The sequence below is a fragment of the Symphalangus syndactylus genome, chromosome 21 (assembly GCF_028878055.3).
Source record: "Symphalangus syndactylus isolate Jambi chromosome 21, NHGRI_mSymSyn1-v2.1_pri, whole genome shotgun sequence".
NCBI classification, from domain to species: domain Eukaryota; kingdom Metazoa; phylum Chordata; class Mammalia; order Primates; family Hylobatidae; genus Symphalangus; species Symphalangus syndactylus.
In genome coordinates this window covers 8,017,831-8,045,470 of record NC_072443.2, presented here as the reverse complement: position 1 = coordinate 8,045,470, position 27,640 = coordinate 8,017,831, and the positions used below count along the sequence as shown (strand labels likewise).

Sequence of the window (27,640 nt, the reverse complement as noted above, 5' to 3'; positions counted from 1 at the left end):
TTTCTCTTGGAGACACCCAAACCTGTACATTTTCCCACAAATTTGTCAATCGAAAATACATCTTCCCTTTAGTTTAGCATCTTTAAAAATATATATCAATATGGTTTGCGTTTTTAAGTATAAGATTTCCTTCAGTCTAAATTTTAATCTTTCTAACAGCCTGCACTTGAAAAGAATTAGATTTAAAATTACAGTGACCCAAAGTTTCCTCTTACTTGCCAATACTTCCCACCATGTGGAATATATTATAAGCATTACCATCACCAGATGTGAAAGGCTTTTTTGGAGAGCTTATCTGTTTTACAAAAGGTAAGTCAGGAAAATAAACTCTGGAAACTTTAGTGCTCCTTCTACTTGTAAGAAGTAAGGGGATGAGATAGTTATAGGAGTTTCTCTGTCTTTAGAATTTCAGACAATTGACTAAGCGTAGGAACGGAATTTGGATGGTGATATCTGATGTCTGGATATTTTTCTGTAAAGTGCCTGTGGTTTAATAGATTTCCTATACTGTAAACATGTCAAATCTTTTTAGTACATAGGAAGAATGTAGATACTAAAATAAATACAACTACCTTTTACAGTCACCATAATGACATTTCACTGTGAAAGTATTATCTTATTATGTTTTTCTTTTTTTTAATTTAATCTAGATACAGGTACTTTATTTACAAATATTTAGATTAATAGTATTTTGTTACATCAAATGAAGAGTATAGCAGTCTGAATAAATCCTTCAGTCACGAAAACAATAAAACCCACTGTAACTAACTTTGGGAGTCAGGGTATTGCACTTCAACAAGCAGCAGTCTTTAGTTTGTGATTGCCACCTTATATCCCAATGGGTGGTTTGTTTGTTTTGTTTTTGTAAATATACACACACACCAGCAGGTCACGGTCCCTGGGTGAATCCCTTGTGATGCAACAGTGTAAGCAAAATCGATCACTGTAAGTCTTTAACAGAATATACCAATCTACTCCAGAAATCTTATTTTTTAAAAAGTTAAAGGCAAAAATAAAAATGAATCCACAAATTAACCAAAGCCTATTTTCTGCACATTCCAGCGTTGGCTTTTATTTAACATTGACTGTACAATACTCTGGTGTTTTTCTTACTGTTATTGAGGACACGGAACTAAGTGACAATGAACTTGATGTTTGTGGAGTAAGATTGACCTGCCTGAAATATACACAAAGGTTGCATGTGGAAGAATATTTTTTAAAGAGATTGTATGTGTGGGACAGTTCAGATTATGGGTTTGTTAAACAGTTTGTTTATTTGTTTGCTTTTTTAAAAAAAACTACAGCCCTCTCTCTAGGCTTTTGCCTGATACAATGATTAATTTTCATGTAAAATTCTCTCAGTATTTATGACCCAATAATATTCTCTTTTAGTCAGTGAGAACTAGGAAATTAGTAATAAAATCTGTTTATTATCGTTAGTGAAAATTTAGGTCCCCAAATAACTCAGATCTCTAAACACATGTTATAAACTTTTCAAACATTGGATATTTTTCAACTCGGCTTTTAAGTTGAAAACGTCACCAATGCTTCCAAAACCAAGAATTAAGTTAATAAGTTAAATCAATGTATTAACCTATTTCCAAACATGGTTTTTAGTTTAAAATTTAAACAAAAAAGTTGTTTTTAACAATTTATCTTGGCATTTAAGCAGGCTAAACTATCTATCTTTTTCTGTAAATGTCAGTGAAAAATGTCAACTTCGAACTGTGACACCATATTACACCGTTGTTTGTGTGTTTTGTTGTGTTACATACAAGATTTTCCTTATAGTTTATTTCTCTCTAAGAGGCAGTGCTTTGTTAATATGGCTGTGTACAATTTTCTGACAAGTGCTGAACCTACGCTAACAAAAATGGTTCTTATTTATGATGTGTCAAATTAGTGTTCTGAGAGTAGACCTTTTAGGTTGCATTCAGCCTTTAATTTGACTGAATTTAAATGGCATAAAATGCCTTTTAGTTGGGCCTTGGCTGGCATATTATATATCTCATTTCAATGAAAAACATTCACATGCAAATATGGTTTGTTTAGAGTGAGGACAAATGCTCCTATCATGACTGATGGAGGCTTTTGATCACAGTTCTACAAACTGAAACCTTAAAAAAGAAGAGGCTATTTGGACTGGCATCTGCAATCCCATGAATTATTTAGTTCACATTATTCATAAATCTCTTTGAAGAGGAGGTTTTATGAGGTTTTAAGGAGGAGTAGTCATAGTTGTGTTGCCAGCTTCAATGCAGGCTGTAAGTGCTGTAAGTGGCTGCCTGCATATGAATGCTTTCTTTAAATGTTAACTATTCTATAGCCTGGAAAGTGTGTTACCTGAGTACTCTAGCAAGTTAATCTCACAGCTCTCCGGAAATGGAATCAGGTGCCCATTCCTCTTTTACTACATCCACCACTGGGTCTAAAAAGTGGGATGAACATCATGTAGAACATTTCCTATGTTCTACATGTAACCATTTTTTGTTACACCTTCATAGCACAGCAAGCTAAAAGACCTCGTTCCTCCAAACACCGTGATTCTTTTCTTCTCAGGGCCTTTGCACTGATGCTGTTGTCTGGAAACCCTTCTCTTGCCCTAGATTTCCAACCAGCGTTTCTTATCTGTGGAAATAATCTTTCTAAAACGTTACACTTATGTTCTATTTAAATATTTTTTTCCTAGACAATAAAATTCAGGAAAACAGGGACTTGTATCATTTACACTATTTGTCCCACAGCATTATCATATCTGTAATTTATACTGCGTGTTCAATAAATGGCTTTTATATTATCTTGACTTGAATTACTCTCAAACTATGGCTCCTAAATGGAACATTGGATGTATTTTATATTCTTTCCGGTTTGCATAGAGAAGTGTAACTTAGAAATTGTTTCCACATCTGAAACATTGAGGACAGTTTAATACAGAACTGCACTTTGAATTTTGAACTTCCTATTTAGGAGCCTTCTATTGGCTTTCAGTTGGCATGGGGTGTGACTCACGTTCAGACCTAGTCTTTAGAGCATGAGTCAGAATGCTGAATTATAATACTCATTGCATTTTTAAGTGATGCTTCCTAGTTTTAAAATTAATGAACAGTTGCAGTTTATGCTGCAGAATAGCTAGCTGTCTCTGCCCTTCTATTTAGAGTGCATGGTATTTGATAATCCATGCTAGGAAGGCAGTTAAACCCAATAACCTTTGATGGTACCTTCTAACTCTGAGATTCTCTGCATCTCTGAAATCATGCCAGGTGGGATTTTAGGCTTCACATAGATTAAAATGCAAATAACCTGAATAAATTTAGTTACAATTTGACTATTTGAAAATCCTGAGAATTAATTATATTTTCCTTTCTCTATATTTTCATGTAAACTGTTGGGGTTTATTAGTATCTACAGTAAAGTAGTTTTTTAAATTATGGAAAATAGCATCATGATGCAAACATTTTCTTTCTGAATTAAATATATTATTGTTCAATAGATAATATGAACGAGTATTTGGGTACTGAAAGTTATGAGATATGTTTTCAGGGAAGGATCCCTGTGCTGGGACTTTGAAGACTTGGAACATTCTGGATCTTTCTCCTGTGCAGCTGGAGAGTAGAGAGAAAATCGCTTTTTGTCCCCTAAGGCCTCAATTCCCACAAACACAATTTGAAATTAACACTGTCTGACTTCAGAGCTTCTTTGTGAATCCTTATAGAATCGTAGATAAGGAAACTTTAAAAAAATAAAACATTAAGTTGCTTCTTTAACTGTGAGATTTACTAATATCACCTCTAAAACATTTAGCGCAGAACATTGTAAAGAAAACTTTCTTAAGAATTCATTTTTCATTTAATTTAGTGAAGTTGTTGCTTGTTGTAGGTTTATTATCTTTTCCAATTTACATTCTAGATCACATTGGTGTGTTTGAAGGTATCTTTCCTTCAAGGCGATCCCATTAACAAGTGAAGATAAAACTGTTTTTATTTTTCATTTTAAATATGGCTATAATAGATATTCAGTCTCAAAGCAGAATGCTCCAGTTATGAAACAAAAGTAAACACAAACACAAATAATGGCCTACTGTAATTTTTAAGATTAGGTATTTATTAATACATGAACTGTTACATATTATGATTATCTTACAGATATAAATTTAAAACCTTATTACTCTATGCAGCATTTGATATATAAAATGAACATAATGATCACCAGTTGAGCTTCATATTAGAAGTCAAAAGCCAGCAGCTCACTTACCTGTAGCGTAGTATGATGTAATCTGCCCACCTTCACTCAGTAGCATTCTGAGGTACTGGGAAAATTAGAATCCAGAATATATTTCTGTACATGACTTGACAAAAAGTATTTTGTTCCTCTCTTCAGTGATGAAACTTATTCCAAATGGCAATCTTTTTTTTTTTTTTTTAATTATAATTTATGTTTTAGAGTACATGTGCACAATGTGCAGGTTTGTTACATATGTATCCATGTGCCATGTTGATTTCCTGTATCCATTAACTCGTCATTTAGCATTAGGTGTATCTCCTAATGCTATCCCTCCCCCCTCCCCCCACCCCACAACAGTCCCCGGAGTGTGATGTTCCCCTTCCTGTGTCCATGAGTTCTCATTGTTCAATTCCCACCTATGAGTGAGAACATGCGGTGTTTGGTTTTTTTGTCCTTGCGATAGTTTGCTGAGAATGATGGTTTCCAGTTTCATCCATGTCCCTACAAAGGACATGAACTCATCATTTTTTATGGCTGCATATTATTCCATGGTGTATACGTGCCACATTTTCTTAATCCAGTCTATCGTTGTTGGACATTTGGGTTGGTTCCAATTCTTTGCTATTGTGAATAGTGCCGCAATAAATATACGTGTGCATGTGTCTTTATAGCAGCATGATTTATAGTCCTTTGGGTATATACCCAGTAATGGGATGGCTGGGTCAAATGGTATTTCTAGTTCTAGATCCCTGAGGAATCGCCACACTGACTTCCACAATGGTTGAACTAGTTTACAGTCCCACCAACAGTGTAAAAGTGTTCCTATTTCTCCACATCCTCTCCAGCACCTGTTGTTTCCTGCTTTTTTAATGATGGCCATTCCAACTGGTGTGAGATGGTATCTCACTGTGGTTTTGATTTGCATTTCTCTGATGGCCAGTGATGATGAACGTTTCTTCATGTGTTTTTTGGCTGCATAAATGTCTTCTTTTGAGAAGTGTCTGTTCATGTCCTTTGCCCACTTTTTGATGGGGTTGTTTGTTTTTTTCTTGTAAATTTGTTTGAGTTCATTGTAGATTCTGGATATTAGCCCTTTGTCAGATGAGTAGGTTGCAAAAATTTTCTCCCATTCTGTAGGTTGCCTGTTCACTCTGATGGTAGTTTCTTTTGCTGTGCATAAACTCTTTAGTTTAATGAGATCCCAAAATTTGTCAATTTTGGCTTTTGTTGCCATTGCTTTTGGTGTTTTAGACATGAAGTCCTAATGGCAATCTTTTGACTATAATTTCAGATTATCTGAATCTAAGGTAGTTATAGAATAATATTACTACTAATTTTCTTGAGTGAATCATGAAAACTAATTTATTGCTTTGTATTCATAATTGTTTTCATATAGTCTTTCTCCTAAAATAGTTGTACTATTCTAGAGATGAAAGACAGTTCATGACATTCTAACATATTTGTAATCTAATTTGCTTCCACATATGAAATACAGAGTGGCTTGTTTAGTATATCATAATTATGTAGTTGGTAATTACAAGAGTTTTCATCTCTCTCTGCCATGCCCTCTACCCTTTTGTTAATGTATTTTAATAATGGACACTGAAACAACTTTTTCTCAAGTGATCTTTTAAACAGGGTCAGTAATAAGCTTCCAAAGAAATTTTCCACAAAGCAGAAGATGCTGTCAGTATACCTAATACATTTTCTGAAACTGAACACTTAAGACCGTTTTCCATTTTATTTTCATATGACCTGAGTACTGTTACCTATTGACATTTTACCAGTTGGGGCAGACTATGTTTGGAAGCTCCTTCCCTTCAAATATGAGAATAATAATTGTAATAATGCCTCACTCAGAATATTTGACTCAGATGAAAAATATGTTTAGTTCAGATCATGTTAAGCTTTTTTTTCCCCCAAATACTATTCATGTTTATTAACAATATATTTGGCACAGAAATCTAGGTCATGTTTGACTTTTTATTTCTTTATATATAACTTCAAAATTAACTTTTATAATACTTTTTTAAATAAAATATCTTATGTCGCTAAAGTGAGCCAGACTATGGCATTTTAATATGCATTTGCTTGTATGTTTCGAAATAGAGTTATGAGATGCTTACCACATCTCAGAGAAATGTCACGTATACTGCCTTTACTTTTGTGAATTTCAGATTGAGATGTAGTCATAGATCTTCAGTTGTCCAACATTTGTTATTATGCCTTAAATAAACTGATAATTTATCTCTTAAAACATAGTGTTTTTGTTTTGGTTTGGTTTTCTGGAGACGAGAGTTTAACTCTTATCGCCCAGGCTGCAGTGCAATGGCACGATCTTGGCTCACTGCAACCTCCGCCTCCTGGGTTCAAGCGATTCTCCTGCCTCAGCCTCCCAAGTAGCTGGGATTACAGGCACCCGCCACCAAGTGGGGCTAATTTTTTTTGTATTTTTTAGTAGAGACGGGGTTTCGTCATGTTAGCCAGGCTGGTCTCATACTCCCGACCTCAGGTGATCTGCCCATCTGGGCCTCCTAAAGTGCTGGGAATTACAGGCGTGAGCCACCACACCCGGCCTAAACCACAGTTTATATCCCACAAAGCACTGAGCACTGACTTTATCAACAATATATAGAAATGTTAAATAGAAGGCAGAAGAACATAAGAAAAAAGGATGCCACTTAGGCACTCCATAAAACACTTACCCACTGAAACCACATAGCAATAACTCAGCTCTTACCTATCTATCTACACTTCAATTCTCAATGTGAGTTTTCCTCCTGTCACTTGCACCTGTATGTCAGAGGTCCTTAATTATATTACAGTAAAAACTACTAAGTATCACATCTAAAGAATTTAAATATGACATTTCTAAATGACCACATTTTCATCATTTGGCTTATGGAAATGATGAATTATAAATAGGTATCTACGTGCTTTTTGAATTAGCATGCCTTAAATACAAAATATATGTTAAGTATTTGGACCTTAGTCCCTTTAGTGTGGGTGACTTAGTTTTAGGCAATTATGACCCTACCTTGAAGTATAAGACAAAATGAGATCAGAGAAGTGGCAGTACAGGGAATTTGATATGGTGGCTTTATGCACAACATTCTTGAGGTCACTTTTTATCTTGCTCAAGCTCCTCTTTTGGGGAGATTCACTAGAGGCCAGAACCAAGCAGTTCTTGACCATATACTTATACATACAGAAACTTGCCTTGCCAGCTACACTAAAATGACTTCCTTTGGATCTCCTGGGAATTGAATAGGTTATTTGAAGCCACACTGAAGAGGATTAAACTGAATCCCTTAAATTATTCCTAATCACATTCTCCCTTTGCACAGCTTTTCCAGAATTGACTTACCATCTAGTAATAAAGAGTTAGGAAACACTGAATTTATGTTTGCTCAATGACTACTTGCTTGAACACAATAGGCCAGATCAACACATAGTCCTGAGTTTCACATCACTCTCTACTTAGTAATATCACCTCAAAAGCTAAGTACTTCTCTTATGAAAACATTTTATTTTTCCTGTCAAATTTTGTTTTCGGTTTTTTTTTTTTTTTTTTTTTTTGAGACGGAGTCTCGCTCTGTTGCCCAGGCTGGAGTGCAGCGGCGTGATCTCAGCTCACTGCAAGCTCCGCCTCCCCGGTTCACACCATTCTCTTGCCTCAGCCTCCCGAGTAGCTGGGACTATAGGCGCCCGCCACCACGCCCGGCTAATTTTTTTTGTATTTTTTTTAGTAGAGACGGGGTTTCACCGTGTTAGCCAGGATGGTCTCAATCTCCTGACCTCGTGATCCGCCTGCCTCGGCCTCCCAAAGTGCTGGGATTACAGGTGTGAGCCACCACTCCTGGCCCTGTTTATCTATTTTTACTTGACCTTGTTCTTCTTCTTTTCCCACCTCCTTTTACTCCCCTCATTAAGATGATGCTATAAACTCTTTGGCTCTGGGTAATCTCCAGGTGGTGGTGTCCTCCTTTATGTCAATGGGTACTAATCATCCATTATAATCATTACAAAGCTGTTAACAGTCAATAAATGTGCTTACTAGGTGACACTTTAGTTTTCTAATTGCACACCATTCTCATTACTAATACTGAGTCCAATCATTATTCTTCCTGGAAAAAAAATTGTCAGTGGTATAATTCATATTTATACATTTATATAAGGTATACATTTATAAATACACATATAATTACACATTTATATGATTCTACAAAAAGCTATTCTCTATACACACATATATATATATGCATATGCATAGGGAGAGAATGCTTATGACACATGATTTTTTACATGTCACCTTCTGCCTTAGCATATAAACTCTTAATGGTAGATACCATTCCACTGTTGATTCTACATGACAGTCATGACAATCTGAGACCTTTGTTGGCTCAAAAATTTTTCAAAGAAGCATTATTTTGCTGTACTATTTTACCAATACCAATTATGAGCAAAAAGTATTATTTAGTTTGCATACATTTAAATCAGTAAAATAGAATGCATTTTAAAATAGATTAGTGAGTAAAAAGTTCAAATTAGGGTAGTAACTAATTAGAACAAAACATTAGAACATCCTGAAAATAAAAACTGTGATCAATCTCTCTGATGTTAGAAGTTAGTTTTTTGAGTTTTTTGTTTGTTTGTTTGTTTTTATTATACTTTAAGTTCTGGGATACATGTGCAGAATGTGCAGGTTTGTTACATAGATATTCATGTGCCATGGTGGTTTGCTTCACCCATCAATCCTTCATCTACATTAGGCATTTCTCTTAATGCTATCCCTCCCATTGCCCTCCACCCCCCGACAGACCCCAGTGTGTGATGTTCACCTCTCTGTGCCCATATGTTCTCATTGTTCAACTCCCACTTATGAGTGAGAACATCAGGTGTTTGGTTTTCAGTTCCTGTGTTAGTTTGCTGAGAATTTTGGTTTCCAGCTTCATCCATATCCCTGCAAAGGACATGAATGAATTATTTTTTATAGCTGCATAGTATTCCATGGTGTATATGTGCCACAATTTCTTTATCCAGTCTAACATTCATGGGCATTTGGGTTGGTTCCAAGACTTTGCTATTGTGAATAGTGCTGCAATAAACATGTGTGTGCCTGCGTCTTTATAGTAGAATGATTTATAATCCTTTGAGTATATACCCAGTAATGGGATTGCTGGGTCAAATGGTATTTCTAGTTCTAGATCCTTGAGGAATTGCCACACTGTCTCCCACAATGGTTGAACTAATTTACACACCCATCAACAGTGTAAAAGTGTTCCTATTTCTCCACATCCTCTCCATCATCTGTTGTTTCCTGACTTTTAAATGATCACCATTCTAACTGCCATGAGATGGTATCTTATTGTGGTTTTGATTTGCATTTCTCTAATGACCAATGATGATGAGCTTTTCTTCACGTTTGTTGTCCACATGAATGTCTTCTTTGGAGAAATGTCTCTTCATAACCTTTGCCCACTTTTTGATTGGGTTGTTTGTTTTTTTCTTGTAAACTTGTTTAAGTTCCTTGTAGATTCTAGATATTAGACCTTTGTCAGATGGATAGATTGCAAAATTTTTCTCTAATTCTATAGATTTCCTGTTCACTCTGATGATAGTTTCTTTTGCTCTTCAGAAGCTCTTTCGTTTACTTAGATCCCATTTGTCAATGTTGTCTTTTGTGGCAATTGTTTCTGGTGTTTTAGTCATGAAGTCTTTGCCCTTGCCTGAATGTTATTGCCTAGGTTTTCTCCTAGGGCTTTTATGGTTTTAGTTCTTACATTTAAATCTTTAATCCATCTTGAGTTAATTTTTGTATAAGGTGTAAGGAAGGGGTCCAGTTTCAGTTTTCTGCATATGGCCATCCAGTTTTCCAAACATCATTTATTAAATGAGGAATCCTTTCCCCATTGCTAGTTTTTGTCAGGTTTTCAAAGATCAAATGATTATAGATGTATGGTGTAATTTCTGAGGCCTCTGTTCTGTTCCGTTGGTCTATATATCTGATTTGGTGCCAGAACCACGCTGTTTTGGTTACTGTAGACTTGTAGCACTGTTTGAAGTCAGGTAGTGTGATGCCTCCAGCTTTGATCTTTTTGATTAGGATTGTCTTGGCTATATGGGCTCTTTTTTGGTTCCATATCAAATTTAGAGTAGTTTTTTTTATAATTCTGCAAAGAAAGTCAATTGTAGATTGATGGGAATAGAATTGAATCTATAAATTACTTTGGGCTGTATGGCCATTTTTATGATACTTATTCTTCCTATCCATGAGCATGGAATGTTTTTCCATTTGTTTGTTTCCGCTCTTATTTCCTTGAGCAGTGGTTTGTAGTTCTCCTTGAAGAAGTCCTTGACATCCCTTGTAAGTTATATTCCTGGGTATTTATTCTCTTTGTAGTGAATGTGAATGGGACTTTGCTCATGATTTGGCTGTTTGTCTATTATTGCTGTATAGGAATGCTTGTGATTTTTGCACATTGATTTTGTATCCTGAGATTTTGCTGAAGTTGCCTATCAGCTTAAGGATTTGGGGGGCTCAGATGATGGGCTTTTCTAAATATACAATCATGTTATCTGCAAACAGAGATAATTTGAATTCCTCTCTTCCTATTTGAATATCCTTTATTTCTTTCTCTCCCCTGATTGCCCTGGCCAGAACTTTCAGTACTATGTTGAATAGGAGTTATGTGAGAGGGCATCCTTTTCTTGTGCCAGTTTTCAAAGGGAATGCGTCCAGCTTTTGCCCATTCAGGATGATATTGGCTGTGGGTCATAAATAGTTCTTATTACTTTGAGATACGTTCCTTCAATACCTAGTATATTGAGTGTTTTTAGCATGAAGAGTTGTTGAATTTTATCAAAGGGCTTTTCTGCATTTATTGAGATAATCATGTGGTTTTGTGGGGGTTTTTGTTTGTTTGTGTTTTGGAGACAGAGTTGTACTCTTGTCGCCCAGGCTGGAGTGTAATGGCACTACCATGACTCACTGCAACATCTGCCTCCCAGTTTCAAGCATTTCTCCTGCCTCAGCCTCCCAAGTATCTGGAATTACAGGCATCTGCCACCACGCCTGGCTAAAATTTTTTGTATTTTTAGTAGAGATGGGGTTACACCATGTTGGCCAGGCTGGTCTTGAACTCCTGACTTCAGGTGATCTGCCCACCTTGGCCTCCCAAAATGCTGGGATTACAGGCTTAAGCCAACACGTCCAGCCAGAAGGTAGTTTTTTAAGGATGTGTCAATAAATACTTCTTACACCTAATAGTGTTCGTGTCATTGGTAACACATTCTAAAGTATGTATATTATATGTATATATAACCCATAAAAATTAGCCATTGAGAATATGGGGAATAACACGAAATGAGATAAATCATCAACACTCTATTATGTTCCAGTTATAGATTTAGGGTATTTCTAAAATAGCTTTTTGGTTTAGTAATGTAGACATAAAATATAACTTCAAAGATTGCCCATGTACTTTGGTTATTGAGAACCTTTTATTCCTGTACTTCCTTAAGGCTTTCATAATCATAAATGGCTGAGACATCTAAGGGTTTGCATTTATCTTACAGAGTCTTTTTTAGAGGCATGAGTTTAAGTTCTATTCTTGGCTTGAAAGCTTCCCTCTGTAGCTATTGGGACAAAAGTCATAATCTTACAAGGAAATTGGGAAATATAGCATAAGAAAAAGAGATTTAAAAATTGGTACTGACTCATGAACTTTAAAGAGATCCTTGAAAGCAAAAGGAATAAATATAGAAAAAGATCATGTAAACATTTTATGTATAAACTATTTGTACTAGAAACATGGAAAAGGTAGAGTGAAAAAATTTTAATACAAAATATCGGTTATTTTGCTATGTATAATTCAGTATTTATAAAGTGAGAAAATGGAAAATAAGTAATTATATAGATTACTTAAATCTCAAAATACACACAAAAAGTAGGTAAAAGCTTACAATAAAGTTCTGTTTCACCTCTTTGGAAAAAAAATATTTATTTTATAGAGGAAATTAATTGTGTATTATTATTATTATTATTATTATTATTATTATTATTATTATTTTAAGACAGAGAGTCTCACTCTGTCACCCAGGCTGGAGTGCAGTGGCACAATCTCAGCTCACTGCAACCTCCACTTTTCGCGTTCAAGCAATTCTCCTGTCTCAGCCTCCCAAGTGGTTGGGATTACAGGTGCCCGCCACCACGCCTGGCTAATTTTTGTATTTTTAGTAGATACGAGGTTTCACCATATTGGTCAGGGTGGAAATATTCCATGTTCTTAAGACAGCATTTCATAGCCAAAATTACTTTCATTGTGCTTGTTTGTGTTGCACATACTGTAAGTAATTTACACATATGATAAATTGACCTTATTCTGTGCAATTATCAATAGATAGCCAACACTGCACTGTTTTATATACACTATCATATTAAATCATAGGAAAAGATGTGTCAGAAATTGTAATACAGTTTACCGTTGAACAACATGGGGGTTAGGGCCACTGACTCCCCACTGCAGTCAAAAATTCAAGGATAGCTCCTAACTCCCCAATAACGTAACTACCAATAGCCTGCTGTGGACTGGAAGCCTTATTGATAACATAAAGTGTGAATTCACACATAATTTGTATATGTATCATATACTGTATTCTTAAAGTAAGCTAAAGTTTTGAAAATGTTATGAAGAGAATCATAAAGAGGAGAAAATATATTTACTCTTCATTAAGCGGAGGTGAATCATTATAAGGATCTAAATCCTCACCCTCCTCACATTGATTAGGCTGAAAAGGAGGAGGAAAAGAAGGGATTGGCTATTCTATCTCAGGGATGGCAGAGGCAGGAGAAAATTTGCATGTAAGTGGACTCATGCAGTTCAAATCTGTATTGCTCACAGGTCAACTGTACCTAAAACAGAAAAACATCCAAGTTTTACTTAAATATTTAAAACATGTTAACAGTTTTTTACTATCAAAAATTTCAAACACATACAAAAATAGGAAGAAAATATATGAAACATTGTACATCCCAAAATAATTATGAAATGGTTTTTCACAAGCATTTAATTTTGTAAAAAACAAAAAAGACTTAAAAAATACAGTCACAATAGTATTATCCCATCAAATATTAACAATAATTTCCTAACACTATGAAGTATCTAATGCTCAAGTCAAGATCCACCGTAGTCTACACATGACAATTAATTGATGTGTCTTTTAGGTTTCTCCACTAACTGGTATTTTTTGCCGTGAAATGTATTTGCTAAAGGAACCAAATGGCAAAATTGTGTGTCATTTCTCACATTCATTATTTTACTCATGGCCTCATTTGACTGTTTTTTTGTCCCTTGTATTTGTTGGACTTTGGAATTTCAATGTAGAGACATAGTGCTATCCAGTTTTTATTATTTTGCAAAAATTCTTCCTATGTGGTGTTGTGTCCATCCCTGAGGAGGAATATAATATCTGGTAGATTCCCTTTTACTGATATTACCTGAATGGTAATCATTGCCTAAATATGAGTACTTGCTAAAATTGCAGAATGGTGACTTTCTATTTCTTTTATTTCCTCTTTATTTAGTAGCTGCAGTATTTCTATTAAGAGTTATTTCCATCCATCCACTCTTTGGCTACTCTGAGTATAACTCCATAGCAAGTGTTTCTTTCTAAAACATTTTAAACCATTTTTACACTTTTTTCCTAGTATGACATTTGTGTGATTAAGAAAAAATAACAACTAGAGAAATAAATTAAATTCACACTTTTTCAAGTCTTTGAATTCTAATGAGGCTTAGAAGAAAATCTAGTACTTAGACAATGTTAGGTGATAGTTAAGAAAGATGCTATTTTAATAAGTTTCATGTGATTAGTGAAAAAATGTGTTTACCCTTGTGTTTGATGATTAAAGAAAGAAAACAAAAAGAGGAGAAAAGGTAGGCAGTTATCTAGCCCTCTATAGCAGATATTTTAATTTCTGTGTCTTGAAAGACAGTAATAATGTACTATCTGATAAATTATACGTAGTAGAATTTTCCCTTTTCAAATCAGTATTATTTCAATCATAAAGGAATAAAAATCATTGGTTTGTTCATTAACATTGCTATGTTATATAATAGCTAATGGTTACTACACTTTGACACGTAGATTTTAAAATATATATATTCAGAAGTGTGTTTTTTTCTCTGTAAATTCACCACTGAAGTGCTTTGTAGTCTAGAAATGGCATCCTCCTCTCTGAAGCACAGTTTTGTTACCCGATTGATCTGTTTTCACTATATCTATCCTGGGAAGTAGTGGCAATGCCATTATTTTAATAATTTATAGTGTGTACTGTAAGTGTAACTTTTCATATATAAAAAGTTTATACTGCACAGCATCTGCCAATGGCAATGTTTTGTTTTGTTTGTTTTGTTTTGCTGTAAATACATTTGAATCAAGGGAAACATCTAATATATCTGAATATGAAGTTGTTACGGGATCTTTGGGAGTGTCGTTTTTCTGGTCAGAAATGTCTGTGGCTAGTGGCACCTTTCCCGTGTTTTGCTCAGGCCTGCTGGGCTCATTTCGCTCACTTGGCCTGGCAGGCTGCACTTGGCTCGCACTACTGGCCTGGGTCTCATGACTGCCAAGGGTGAGTGAGATGTGGAATGGTGAGGGGTGTGTGTGTGAGATGGAGTCCAGACACTGTGCACAGTCAGACATGCCAGGTGCTCCAGCAGGGCGGGCAGCTCCAGGTGTCGGCATGCAGCTGAACTAGGTGCACTGCAAGAAGCTTCCACAGCTGGCACCGGGAAACACGGTAGTGCCTGGAAGCTTGCAGACTCTAGGAACTGCAGGGCCCCAAAGAGGGAGTCACAGCCCTGGGCTGGGGTGCTCCCAGGTCTTGGCTCCCCGAAGGGCCACGCTCTTCTTTTCTTGTCTTCTCCCACAATGTGGCAAGCAAGGAGCATGTCTCAGCTCTGTTTGTTACAGCTCTTTTAGCCTCATTTGGTGGGTCCTGAATTCTTGTTCTGTACCCAGGAAGAATGAGACATGCAGAAACATGGAGGGTGAGCAAGTTGAGGAGGAGCTTTATTGAGTGACAATAGGTCAGAGGAGGCCCTGGAGTGGGTAGTTCTTGTCTGCAAGCAGGTTGTCACATAGAGTGTTCAGCTCTCAGCAAGGAAGAGGCCCTGGAGTGAGTAACTCCTCTCTGCAGCTGGTCTTCCTGACCTCTGCGGCTCTCAGCAGAGAGGAAGCCCTGAAGTGAGTAGCTCCTCTCTGTAGCTGGTTATCCTGATGTCTGCTACTCTTAGCAGAGAGGAGACCCTGGAGTAGGTAGCTCCTCTCCGCAGCTGGTTATCCTGATGTCTGCTACTCTTAGCAGAGAGGAGACCCTGGAGTGGGTAGCTCCTCTCTGCAGCCATTGCGATGGCAGTGGCTGCTCCACATGGGCTGCCACTGCCATCAAAATCATAGATGTCAGGAATCTCTGTCTCTTTAAAAAATCTAAGCTCTAACTCTATTGCCTCCTCTTTTAAGAAACAATTGTCCCTTATCTATAAATTTTTGCTTAGGAGGAAAGATAACAGACACAAGGCCCAAATCAAAATATGTCAATAAAATTCTACATAATCTTAAAATACAAAGATCCATAGTGCTTTAGCTCTCTCTGCATAAATACCAGTAATGTCCTTGCTAACTATTTACAAAATGTTTTCTTGATTAATAACTTTCTAACAAACACTTCTAAAGGCACCAGTAAATCCAGTAAGCTCTGTATTACCCATATATTGCAAATAATGTTAAAAATATATGACCCTAGTGTTATGACAGTAATTGTTAAAATAAGAAGCAAGAATAAAAGAATAGCAAAAATGTGACTAGTCATATTGGTCTTGAGATGGGTGAAATTTATCTAATCTCTTCTGAGAATGCCTTCATACCCTATTAATAGTCCCTGAACTCCATTTCAAGAAATGCAGTTTAAGAGTCCCTAATTCTTTGAGAAAATAGTAGGCAGCGATACATCTTCCAAATAGCCAGACAAGTGTCTAATTTAAAACTGATTAAACAAAACAGTAACATAGTCAGTATATTTGTACTTTATGATTATTTGTATTGATGTTTTTTCAGATAAACTTTATTAATATAATGACTAACATTCACTAACCCTTCAGCATTTCTACATAAATAGCTATGGTAATTATTTTATCATTCACATGATTTTTCCTCACATATATATACATGTTTTCACAAAAGAAATTATGTAAAATCATGTGAAATCAATATTATAATTGTCACCATTTACAATTTTAATATTATAATGAACAATCTCTGAAAAAAGTAGTATGAATAATTGTGTTATAGTAACAATTTGCTGCTTTTAATATAAAGACAAAAAATAGTGTCATATCTCAAATTTTTCTCTGGTCAAAGTATCTTTAATTCTGTTGTTTTTATTTTATCTATAAACAGTTAAAATTGCATTTTTAAGATAATTTTCAGTCACTTTGGGTGGTGCGCAATGTGCACTTTACAATTGACTTATAATTGGACTATGCTGACAATGGAAAATCTTACAAGTATTGAACATGACATTCGTGACAGTATTCCTGTCATCTTGGCTTCTTTTATTGAATATGCAGAGAATTATAATTGGGCTAACAAGCCTGATAGCCTGGCCTCTTTCCAATTATATTAACCTAGTCTAGTATTAGCTGCCGGCACACAGAAACAGGCATAGAGCTTTTGTTTTTCTTTCTATTCTATGTTGGTACCTGCCCAATAATCAAAGAATAAAATCCTCTGTCTTCATACAATGTTTGAGAATGGTCAATAACTTATCTCCAATCCACTGATAAATGTAAAGATTTGCTTTATCCATCATTATTTCACTAATTTATAATAAAATGATTTCTTATAAAAGATTGGTTGTGCCGGGCGCGGTGGCTCACGCTTGTAATCCCAGCACTTTGGGAGGCCGAGGCGGGCGGATCACGAGGTCAGGAGATCGAGACCACGGTGAAACCCCGTCTCTACTAAAAATACAAAAAAATTAGCCGGGCGTGGTGGCGGGCGCCTGTAGTCCCAGCTACTCGGAGAGGCTGAGGCAGGAGAATGGCGTGAACCCGGGAGGCGGAGCTTGCAGTGAGCCGAGATTGCGCCACTGCACTCCAGCCTGGGCGACAGAGCAAGACTCTGTCTCAAGAAAAAAAAAAAAAAAAAAAAAAAAAGATTGGTTGTATCTGTTATATGTTATATGCTAACTAATTATTATTGTTCCAAAACTTTATAAGGTTTTGGCATGTTTTCTTTGAATTCATGTAAAAATTTTTCAAGTGACGAATTTGAGTTTGAAGCAAATTTTTTCTTCAAATGGACAAGTCAATTTATTGATGCATTGTAATCTTTCCTTTGAAATTGAGACAAACATTATTTTAGCATAATCTAAAAATAACTCATTAGTCTTAAAAACAATACACACAAAAAATAAGTAAATAAAAAAAGGAAAATAATTTTAAATTATTTTCACTTAAAATCCACTAACATTTTACCAAGGATCCAATTAAAAACTAACATTTTACCAAGGAATCCAATTAAAAACAAATAGTAGGTAAAGTTAAATCAACCAATTTATGGTTTTAAAGATATGAAGAATCTATAGTGTACCAGTTGTTTGAAATAGTAGATTCTGTGCTTTACTTTCTCTCTTCCTTTTTTCTCTTTTTCTAGTTATCTCTTATTTTAGAAATTGTAATATACTTGCACACTTTCTCTCCAAATATTTCCAACTCTTCCATTTTCAATGTTAAGTCTTCATCTTTATCCAGGATTTTCTGAGTAGAAATACGAAGACAACCTCTAAATTTATGTCCTGAAGAAATAAAGCACCACGACAGTGCGTAAGATATATGCCATAAAGATGCAAGTTGCAAAACTGTTACTAGCAAAAAAACAAAATACAACAAGATGCCCCCAAACCACAAACCTGTTGATAATACAAAATAGTTCCATACTTCATATAAACTACATAAAAATATGCAACTATTAAAATGAATAAGTTAGCACTCCGTGTATTAACCTGGAAAATGTGGGAAAAGCAGATTGCAAATTAATGTGTATAGTAAAATAACGTTCTGGAAACAAAATGCACACTTTTTTTTAGGTTTTTATAAGAACTGCAAATGTTATTTTTTAACGTTAAGAAATTGCTGGCATTGATTATCTCAGATGCTGACATTGGAAAGGAAGAGGGGATATTGTTTACTTTGCTATATTACCTGTAATTTTTGATATATATCAATTTGGTACTTAAACAATTAAGCCAAAACATTCATTAAAGGAATGTAGATTTTTGATGAAATTGAATTTTAAAACTTAAGTTTTGATATTAAATATTTTAGTGGGCTTTAAATTTTATGAATTATTGCATCATAAGTAGTAAATATATCAAAGAACAGATAATAGTTACACTTTGAATTTTAAGTTACTTTAAAAAAAATCTTCACAATAATATTCTAAGTAGTCTCCCACTTTGTCTATGTCCATTTGAAAGCTGTGGAATAAAAGAGCTTGAATGTGTCAAGGACTTAATCCAGATTTCCTAAAATAATTTTGCTTTTACTTAAGATGTTTTTGTCTGGTAAAAAATTTATTATTTTAAAAATATGTTGATTTTAAAATAAACTAGTAGAAGATACATGCAAATAGTAAGGCAGTTTTTGTTACTGTGGATGAAAACGAAAATTATCTGTAAGTAGCCTGGTATGTACACAGACTTTCTAAATTTTTTTTAGCTCTAGGCAACTTGAAAGAATGAAGTGGAAATTAGAAGTTTTCATGTGTAGTTCATAATTACTAGATCTAAAATCTATGTTAAATTTTACTAAAGTTCAGTCCACCAAACGAGACTGTACATTTCCCAATTAGGAGATGGACTACTTCCTCTTTAACATCATTTAGAAAGCCAAAACACATTCCTTCTTTTGTCAATCTTCATTTTTCAATAGTAAGTCAAAGTAGACTATATCACTTCAAAAGTATTTAGAGGTATCTAATTATGCATTTTGAACAGAAGTTTTCCTTTGAGTAAGGGACTGTCCTGTAGGACTGTTCTAATTTTCTTGTTAACTTTACTTCTGCTTTAAACAATGTTTACCACTAGATATAAGCTTATACTTCAACTTATTAATGGAAATAATGCCATTTAAAGTAATACAGTTTTCTAGTCTCATGGTTATGTGTCAACCAAGTACCAAAATTGCTGGCGTTTAATGAATCATAATTTTTATTTGGCTTTGTAGAACTGATGCTTGCAATTTAGTGGATGAACCAGTTCCTTAAATCCCAATAGCTTAAGGTAATATTTTACAGCACAGATTCTGGAGTCAGATACACCTAGAATCAAATCCCAAATTTGCTTTCCAGATATGTCATCTTCAGCAAGTAATTTGACCTTTTTCCATCCCAGTTTCCACATCTATGAGGCAGGGACAACAAAACTTACTTCTCACCATTGTCACTATTAAGTGGTAGATGTATGGAAAGTCAGTCTCTGGCATTTAGTAGGCACTCAAATAATGGAAGTGGCCTGCTTTTCTAGTTACTCAAATATCATGGGGTTACAATCTGATTGTTAAATAGTATTAAGTATATTTAAACTGTAATAGTTTTAATTGATTGTTAAATAAAATTTAGAGTTAAGAAGAACTTAAAGAATTATACATTCCATTAAAGGAATATGGTGACTTGCAGTGTTTGGAATGTGTAGTACATGGCTTCTGTCTGCTCTCACTTTTTCTTACTCAAGGATCTTAATCATAACACTAATGAAATGTAACAACTGTCATTTTCTTTCTTAGGCTGTTGATCATGAAATCACAAATGTACTCTTTAGACTTTAATAGCAATAACATCTCTGCTTTCTTACTAGTTAGAGAATCTGTCTAATATCTAATATGTTTGTTCTCTTCTTGTGCAACCTTTACTTGGTACCAGCGGCTGCTTCAAAGAATAAAGTTAAAGGTGAGCTCCTGTTTATTCTGCATGACTCATCATCATTCATTTTTCTGCTCAATCTTCTAAGTTCTCTTAAATGGTAGAACCAATTCTGTTGGTGATAATACTATTTCAGTGTATAGATATTATTCATAAATTCCTACAAATACAAATATCAATTATTTCAGTTATCCAATTTCTGAGACATGTTTGCATGGTTGTTTGTGAGTTTGTTTTCTGGTTTCACTTCTCACTTTATTCCTAAGTATTTCAAAGTGGAATAAAGTGCTTTTTTGCACTAACATTTTGCATGTGGACCTTAGTTTCCTTGATAAAATTGAGAATTGGATAAAATACAGCATAAAATAAAGCTGATGGAAAGTCTCAAAACTGAGCATGCTTTTATAGAATTATGTGAAAATAAAATTTAATCTTCTAAAAACTGAATATTATAAGCTATCGATTTCTATTTATGATTTTTTTTCATTTTTAGTTGCATTAAGTTTGACTTTGCTAGAAACCTAAAAATGTGTTTTCATGATAAAGGATGCACATGTCCAACACTGAAAATAAAGAAAAAGTATTTTGGCTCCATGTGTCCCAGGTTTTATGGGTTTGAAAAATTCAAGACCGAGCGCGGTGGCTCACGCCTGTAATCCCAGCACTTTGGGAGGCCCAGGCGGGTGGATCATGAGGTCAGGAGATCAAGACCATCCTGGCTAACACGGTGAAACCCCGTCTTTACTAAAAATACAAAAAATTAGCTGGGCGTGGTGGCGGGCGCCTGTAGTCCCAGCTACTCAGAGAGGCTGAGGCAGGAGAATGGCGTGAACCCGGGAGGCGGAGCTTGCAGTGAGCCGAGATTGCGCCACTGCACTCCAGCCTGGGCAACAGAGCGAGACTCTGTCTCAAAAAAAAAAAAAGAAAAGAAAAGAAAAGAAAAATTCAAATATATGTATAATACTGTATCCTAGACCTATCATTTATGTATTTCAATTTCATTCTGTTTAGAGCAGCCTACATACTTAAAAATCTTTTTTGCTTTTGCTTCTTAAACAGCAAAAAACCATTTTTTTCTCTTTCAGTTCCAGGTTCTAATTTTACAGCTAGTTTTAATACTATGACATATGCTCATCTTTGAAGTGTTAACTGCTCCCTATTTATAAAGTCAAACCTTTATCATACAACTAATATTGTCATAGCAATGTATTTGCTTATAGAATACGAAATAAGTAAAGGAGGAGACGGCAAATTTATTGTCACCTTTCTCATAGCTCACCTAGCCATGTTTCCTGTTCTAGCAAATGTGGTGGAAACTCAGCCAATCCTTGCCACAGTAATTTTCTGTCTGGCTGTGAACAAAATAAATACATTCACAGCAATTCAGAAATTATTTGATAATGAATACATGTCTATAAATGTATAAGCACAATATGTTTATATAATAAAAGGATTAGAAGTGTAGTTTTAGGAATGAGGAATTACAAACTATACACACTGCACCAGCTCCAGGGTACAGGATATGAGTGTAAAGGGAACCAAGGGGAGATGCGTATCAGCACTGGAATCATCAGAGACCACTTCACGTAGGAGGTGGAGCTTGAAGTGGCTCTTGAAGGATGGCTAGGATGTACATAGAAAAAAAGTAGTATATTTAAAAAATTATTAGAAAGGCTAACTAAAGGTCTGGAAACAAGAATGAATACAGTCTAGTGTAGCGAGAAAATCTTTTGAATGAAACCTTGTACTTAAGAAAGTGGAGAAAAATAAATTCGAAGATGATGCAATAGACAATGGAGTGATTAAGAGTCATTATAGTATATGATCACATAAAACCTCTAGTAATCAATTACTCTCCAAAACAATGGAAAATAATTGGAATTATAATACGCAGGCTGCTAAGTATTAAATATGGAAAAGCCATTTCATCATTGGAGAATTATAGTCATAAATTATATTACAGGTATCTGTCAAGTCATTTCAGGACTCAAGCTGGCTAGAATTTTATAATGCAAGCATATTTCTGTGTCCAATTTAGTGCCTTCCACACTTCCATCCTAGTGTTCCACACTTAACCATTTTATTTGACTCTCCTCTTTCTATTTGTACACTAGCCTGCAGGGGCCTTAGCACATAGCTTTCCCCATGCTTATATCTTTGCATCTACAAGGCAAGCAATGACATGTTCAAAAATTAATTGTGCCTCAAGTGGAAACTGAAATTTTATTTCTAACCGTTGCTGAAGAAAGATGTATATTATGTAGAGATAATAGAAAGAATTACTCAGTGATTTTTTGGTCCAATTTCTATATGAAGGCAAATGGTCTTCAAACAGAAAAAAAAAAAAAAAGTGAATAAGAGGAAAATAAAACCCAAGATAATATAAGAACAGATGGTTGCTTCAGAATAGTTCATTTCTCCTGGCCCAGAAAAAGTACTTACCAGGGAACCGAGAGAAATTTTAAAGAGGATTATATCTCATTTATCTATCCTTATGGAATCACGCAAATGTGGAAAGTTTCTGGAATATTGGAGAGAGGAATGTGTTCCGATTTTTTGTGAAGAGTAATGATTTCATTTCCAGAAACCATAAACTGGTCAATTTGACATCAATTTCCCAGTAAGATTTTTAAACATTCTTAAAACAATAGTTTGTGGGTATTTAGGTTAAAACAGAGTTCGTTGAGAATCAGTCAGAAATTATTAGTAATAGCATAGGAAATTACCCCTTCTTGTTTTAAATGTGAGTTACTGTACCAGCATAGGAGGCCAGTAGCATAAACATAATGTATCTGAGTTTTATCAAATAATGTAGCAACTAGCTCTTTGCTTATTTCTGTAGAAACTGTTATTCTGAAGATCACTAATTATTCTCCAATGGCCAAATCCAAGGGTGGTTTCTCAATCCTCATATTGCTATTTTTCTCCTGATGAACATATTATATTCTTTTGATTTTACATTTCCTTTGGTTTCAGTGGCACTATACGTACTTCATTTTTTAAAACTTCTCTTTGCCTCTTTCTTTCTCTCTCCATTTATATCTTGTTCTGAAATATAGGTTTTATTCAGGTTGCCTTTGACTCTTAAAAAGATCGACTATTGTACTGTAGGTTCAGCTTCCCACACTGCCTTTGAGAGATAAACTTCACTTCCTACAAAATAAAGAATGGGGCCATTTTCTAGATAATTGTGTACCTGCAACCAACCTCTCTCACTATTGTTGCCTGTCAAGAGGAACATAAATGACCCAGTCGAGTTGCTTCTCAGAAAACTTATAACTGGGAAAGAGCTAGAGACAGAGGGAAAAGTCAAGGAGGTAAGACAAAGAAACAGAGATGGTTGATCAGTTCTGTTACTCTTCACACGTAAATTTTGTATGTAGATTTAATAAAATGAATTAAGCTTGACAAATGCCACAAGAAGGAAGGCGGACTGTATGAAGAGTGAGAGATTGAGAGAGTACTCTGCTGGTGCACAAGCTTCTTGTTCTAACGTATTGCTAAGGCTCTATTTTATCTTTACTCTTTGGGTCTATGACACAGGTGTCTTTTAATAAAAATTTCTAGACAGGTTTCTCTTGCTTAGAATCAAAAGAGAAATAATATGAATGTTTTCTTTCTAAGGGTTTTTTTGTTGACTTTGTTACACTTTTCTGAACTTGACTTTACTACTAAGCTTTTGTCTGATATTTTCATCACCCTGCTGAATATTTCCACTTTAATATTAGAAACTGATATTCTTACTTATTTTGTAACTAAGAACTCTCTGGGTTTGCTATATGTTCTCATGACACCAATATTAGTCCAATTTTCTAAGTTTAAAAGATTTGAAACATCTTTAACTTCTCTTTCTTAATGGCCCTCTCATCCAATCAATTATCAAATTGTCCTAATTTTATCCCTATAGTGTCTTTTGCATGAATCCTTATTCTTTGAATCTCTCATTTCTGGCCGGGTGCAGTGGCTCATGCCTGTAATCCCAGCACTTTGGGAGGCCAAGGCAGGTGGATCACTTGAGGTCAGGAATTTGAAATCAGCCTGGCCAACATGGTGAAACCCCATCTCTACTAAAAATACAAAAATTAGGCAGGTGTGGTGACGGGCCCCTGTAATCCCAGCTACTCAGGAGGCTGAAGCAGGAGAATCTCTTGACCCAGGGAGGCGGAGCCTGCAGTGAGTTGAGATTCTGCCACTGCACTCCAGCCTGGGTAACAGAGGGAGACTCTGTCTAAATAAAATAAAATAAAATAAAATATAAAAAATCTAATTCTTCAGAGCTTGCCTGCAATACTTTCTAACTTGTCTCCTGATTCAATTTTCAACATGCTACATTTGATATACAAGTCTATCCTACATTTGTATATCATGCGGAATTTTAACAAGATCATCACTGCTTTGCCACTTAGAGGAGAGAGGTACTTTAAAGTAGTCTTAAAATTTCTTTGTATAAAATAATTTTATTTCACTCTGTTATGCATTTATAAAAATAGGCTAAATGTATCTTAATGACTGTTCCAAAATGTTACAATTTTTTAAATAGCTTTAACCCAGAAAAAATATTTTTAGTCTTTAATCCTGATTTGGGGGCTTTATTTTTATGCAAAATTTGGCAACTATAGTTTTATGCTATTTCTAGAATGCCAGCTTTTAGATATTATTTTCAAAGTGAACATCTTAAATCTCAACAATCATGTAATCATTATTCAGTGCTCAAATAAAAATTAACATAATTATTCTGACTTTGCTTAAGAATTAAGATAATGCAGAGCCCTTAGCTATCTAAATTGAGATATATATGGTTCAAAGGAGAATCAGTATTTCAATTTGCTGGGTTTGTTAAGTAACAGTCATACATAATATTACCACGTACATGATTTATTCATAGGAGAATATTATAAATCTGCTATAAAGCCAAAATAGGACATTTGGAATCCCAGGCTACCCATCATATGATAATTTTTGGAGGTGAATTGAGAGGCATTTAAGAGGCTGAAGTTGAGACACTGCTTCAAACTATTTTGAGATTTTTACCTTAAGTCAGGTGTCTATATTTTAATTTGTATCATATAGTATTTCTCATATATTAAGACTTACATTTTGTAGTCAGACAGGAATAGGTTGAATCTTTGTTTTGCAACTCGCTAGATTTGAGCACCTGGACAAATGTTCATTAAAGTTCACATAACATTCAGTTGTGACAATTTTATTGGACAAAGCACAGAAAAAAGGATTAACATAGGGAATGGCACACAGTGAGCACTTAGTAAATTGTACCTATTATTATTGTTATTATATCCGTGGGAAAAATGAACAAACACAAAAACATGTAGTTCAAGTTAAGTCCCAAAACTAAAACTTTTCTGTAAGTTTCACTATATTTCCTCTTCATAATGGCATTCATATGTTTATATTCATTATAAGACTAAAATAAACACATATAGTGTAAGATATGAATGATCCACTAGGTATGTGTTTTTCTTTCTTCACCTTTAATATTAAAAAACAAAGTACGTAAATGATATTATTAAATAATTTCAACTGAAAGTGAAACAAAAAATTTGAGAAAATTATGACAAAGAGAGGCTTATATAATACTTAAAATGTAAAAATATACTGCTTTTATTATCAGTGAAGAAATTAAGTAATGAGGCCATAATATAATTTTTTTGAAAAGATCACTTAACTCCTTTTTTTTAAGCTATTTTTAGATTTAAATTTTAAAAGTGGGTCGGGTGCAATGGCCTCACACCTGTAATCCCAGCAGTTTTGGAGGCCGAGGCGAGTGGATCACCTGAGGTCGTGAGTTCAAGACCAAGCTGGCCAACATGGTGAAAACCCATCTCTACTAAAAATACAAAAAAAAAAAAAAAAAAAAAAAAAAATTGCTGGGCGTGGCACGCACCTGTAATCCCAGCTACTTCAGAGGCTGGGGCAGGAGAATCACTTGAACCTGGGAGGCAGAGTTTGCAGTGAACCGAAATTGCACCATTGCACTCCAGCCTGGGCGACAGAGGGAGACTCTGTCTCAAAAAAAAAAAAAAAAGTGTAAGACACTATTCAAATTCTTGCATAACAGCTACCAAATCTTTATAAAAAAATAATAAATCAGGAGATAATTATTGAAGTTTATGCTTTTTCTACACAAGACTGATCTAAGGAAATATGTGTCAGGGGCGTTAGACATATAGAAGGGAATTTAAAAGCATATTGTATTTCTGTAACACATATTTCATTTAGGGATTCAAGTGGAAGACCCCGAGCTAGTAACTTTAGGAAGATTGCCTTCTAAATCTACCTTCTAGTTCACCTCACTTCCCTAAGAAAATTGCTGAAGACATTGCTATGTATAATAATGCAATAATGTTTATTAAGATATATTACTGCAGCTTTTTTCTAACTTTTAAAAACGTAAATAACAATGATAATTATAACAGCTAATCTTTCTTAAATGTTACCACGTGTGAGGCATTGTGCTAAGCATTCATAGGTGTTTTCTCTTTCAATCCATGCAAAACCCTCTGAGATAGATAGGTACTATTTTATCTTCATTTTCAAAATGTGGAAAATGAAGCAGAGTTAAGAAATTTAAGTTCACAAAATGAGTAAGAGGCAGGGAAAAATTCTAAGCCAGACATATTAACTCCTGAATTTAAGCTTTTAATCTATTAAATCCTCTAAAGTGATCAGATTAATCAATATTACAACTTACCTGAATCTCATTCATTTAAATGCATTTACATATATACCACCCACCCAGATAGGAGTAGGGTTGGGAGTAGGGATAATGTAGCCTGATGAGTAGCTAGCAAGAATATATTGGACCAGCTTAGTTGGGTCCACTGGCCAGAAAAATATTCTCCAGGTAAATCTGGCATTTCTCATTCTTTTAAAACTCTCCTTCTAGGTCTGTCATTCACTTACCTTATGTTAACCTCACTTATTCCGTCTTGGGAAAGTGAGAAGGTGATTAGTTTCTCAATAAGATGAGTAAGGTTCTAGAAAAGCTTCAGGCACAGCTAATGTGAAGTGCTGAACTCAGAAGAAACAAACAGGGGTAAGGAGTGTGCTCATAAAAATTTTATTGTAAGATGACCCAGTGAATCAAAATATAAGTAATTTTAGTTGTTTCTAAAGTGCAGCTTCATTCGATGTGGTTTCTGTATTTTATTTCTCACTGTATAGGGATATTGACATGCATTTGCTCTATGGAGTATCTCATTACTTTCTGTTGTATAACTGTCCCCTTTCATGTTGCCAAGTACAAACTAGTCTGGGTCACAATGGAAAGAAAGTGTTATATATTACATTTGCAAGTCTAAAATAATATTATTTCCAATTGATTTAATGGAGGTGCATTTTCTGCATCTCTCTTTGTTTCTTGAAATGCAAAAATAGGTTTGAGCTTCACTGCACATGTGGATAAATACAACTCATT

At 34.9% G+C, this 27,640-nt stretch overlaps 1 protein-coding gene across 6 annotated transcripts in view; it reads left to right on the top strand.

Annotated features, from left to right (window-relative positions):
- Positions 1-27,640, top strand: part of CADM2 (cell adhesion molecule 2) — a 1,117,716-nt gene that overhangs the window by 748,850 nt on the left and 341,226 nt on the right. For 4 of the 6 annotated variants that reach the window (XM_055260304.2, XM_063630531.1, XM_055260303.2 and 1 more), the window contains exon 2: positions 20,206-20,232. The exons of the other annotated variants lie outside the window; for them this stretch is intronic. In XM_055260304.2, coding sequence (XP_055116279.2) covers positions 20,206-20,232 — 27 coding nt within the window. The remainder of the gene's footprint in view (positions 1-20,205; positions 20,233-27,640) is intronic. 6 annotated transcript variants of the gene reach the window in all.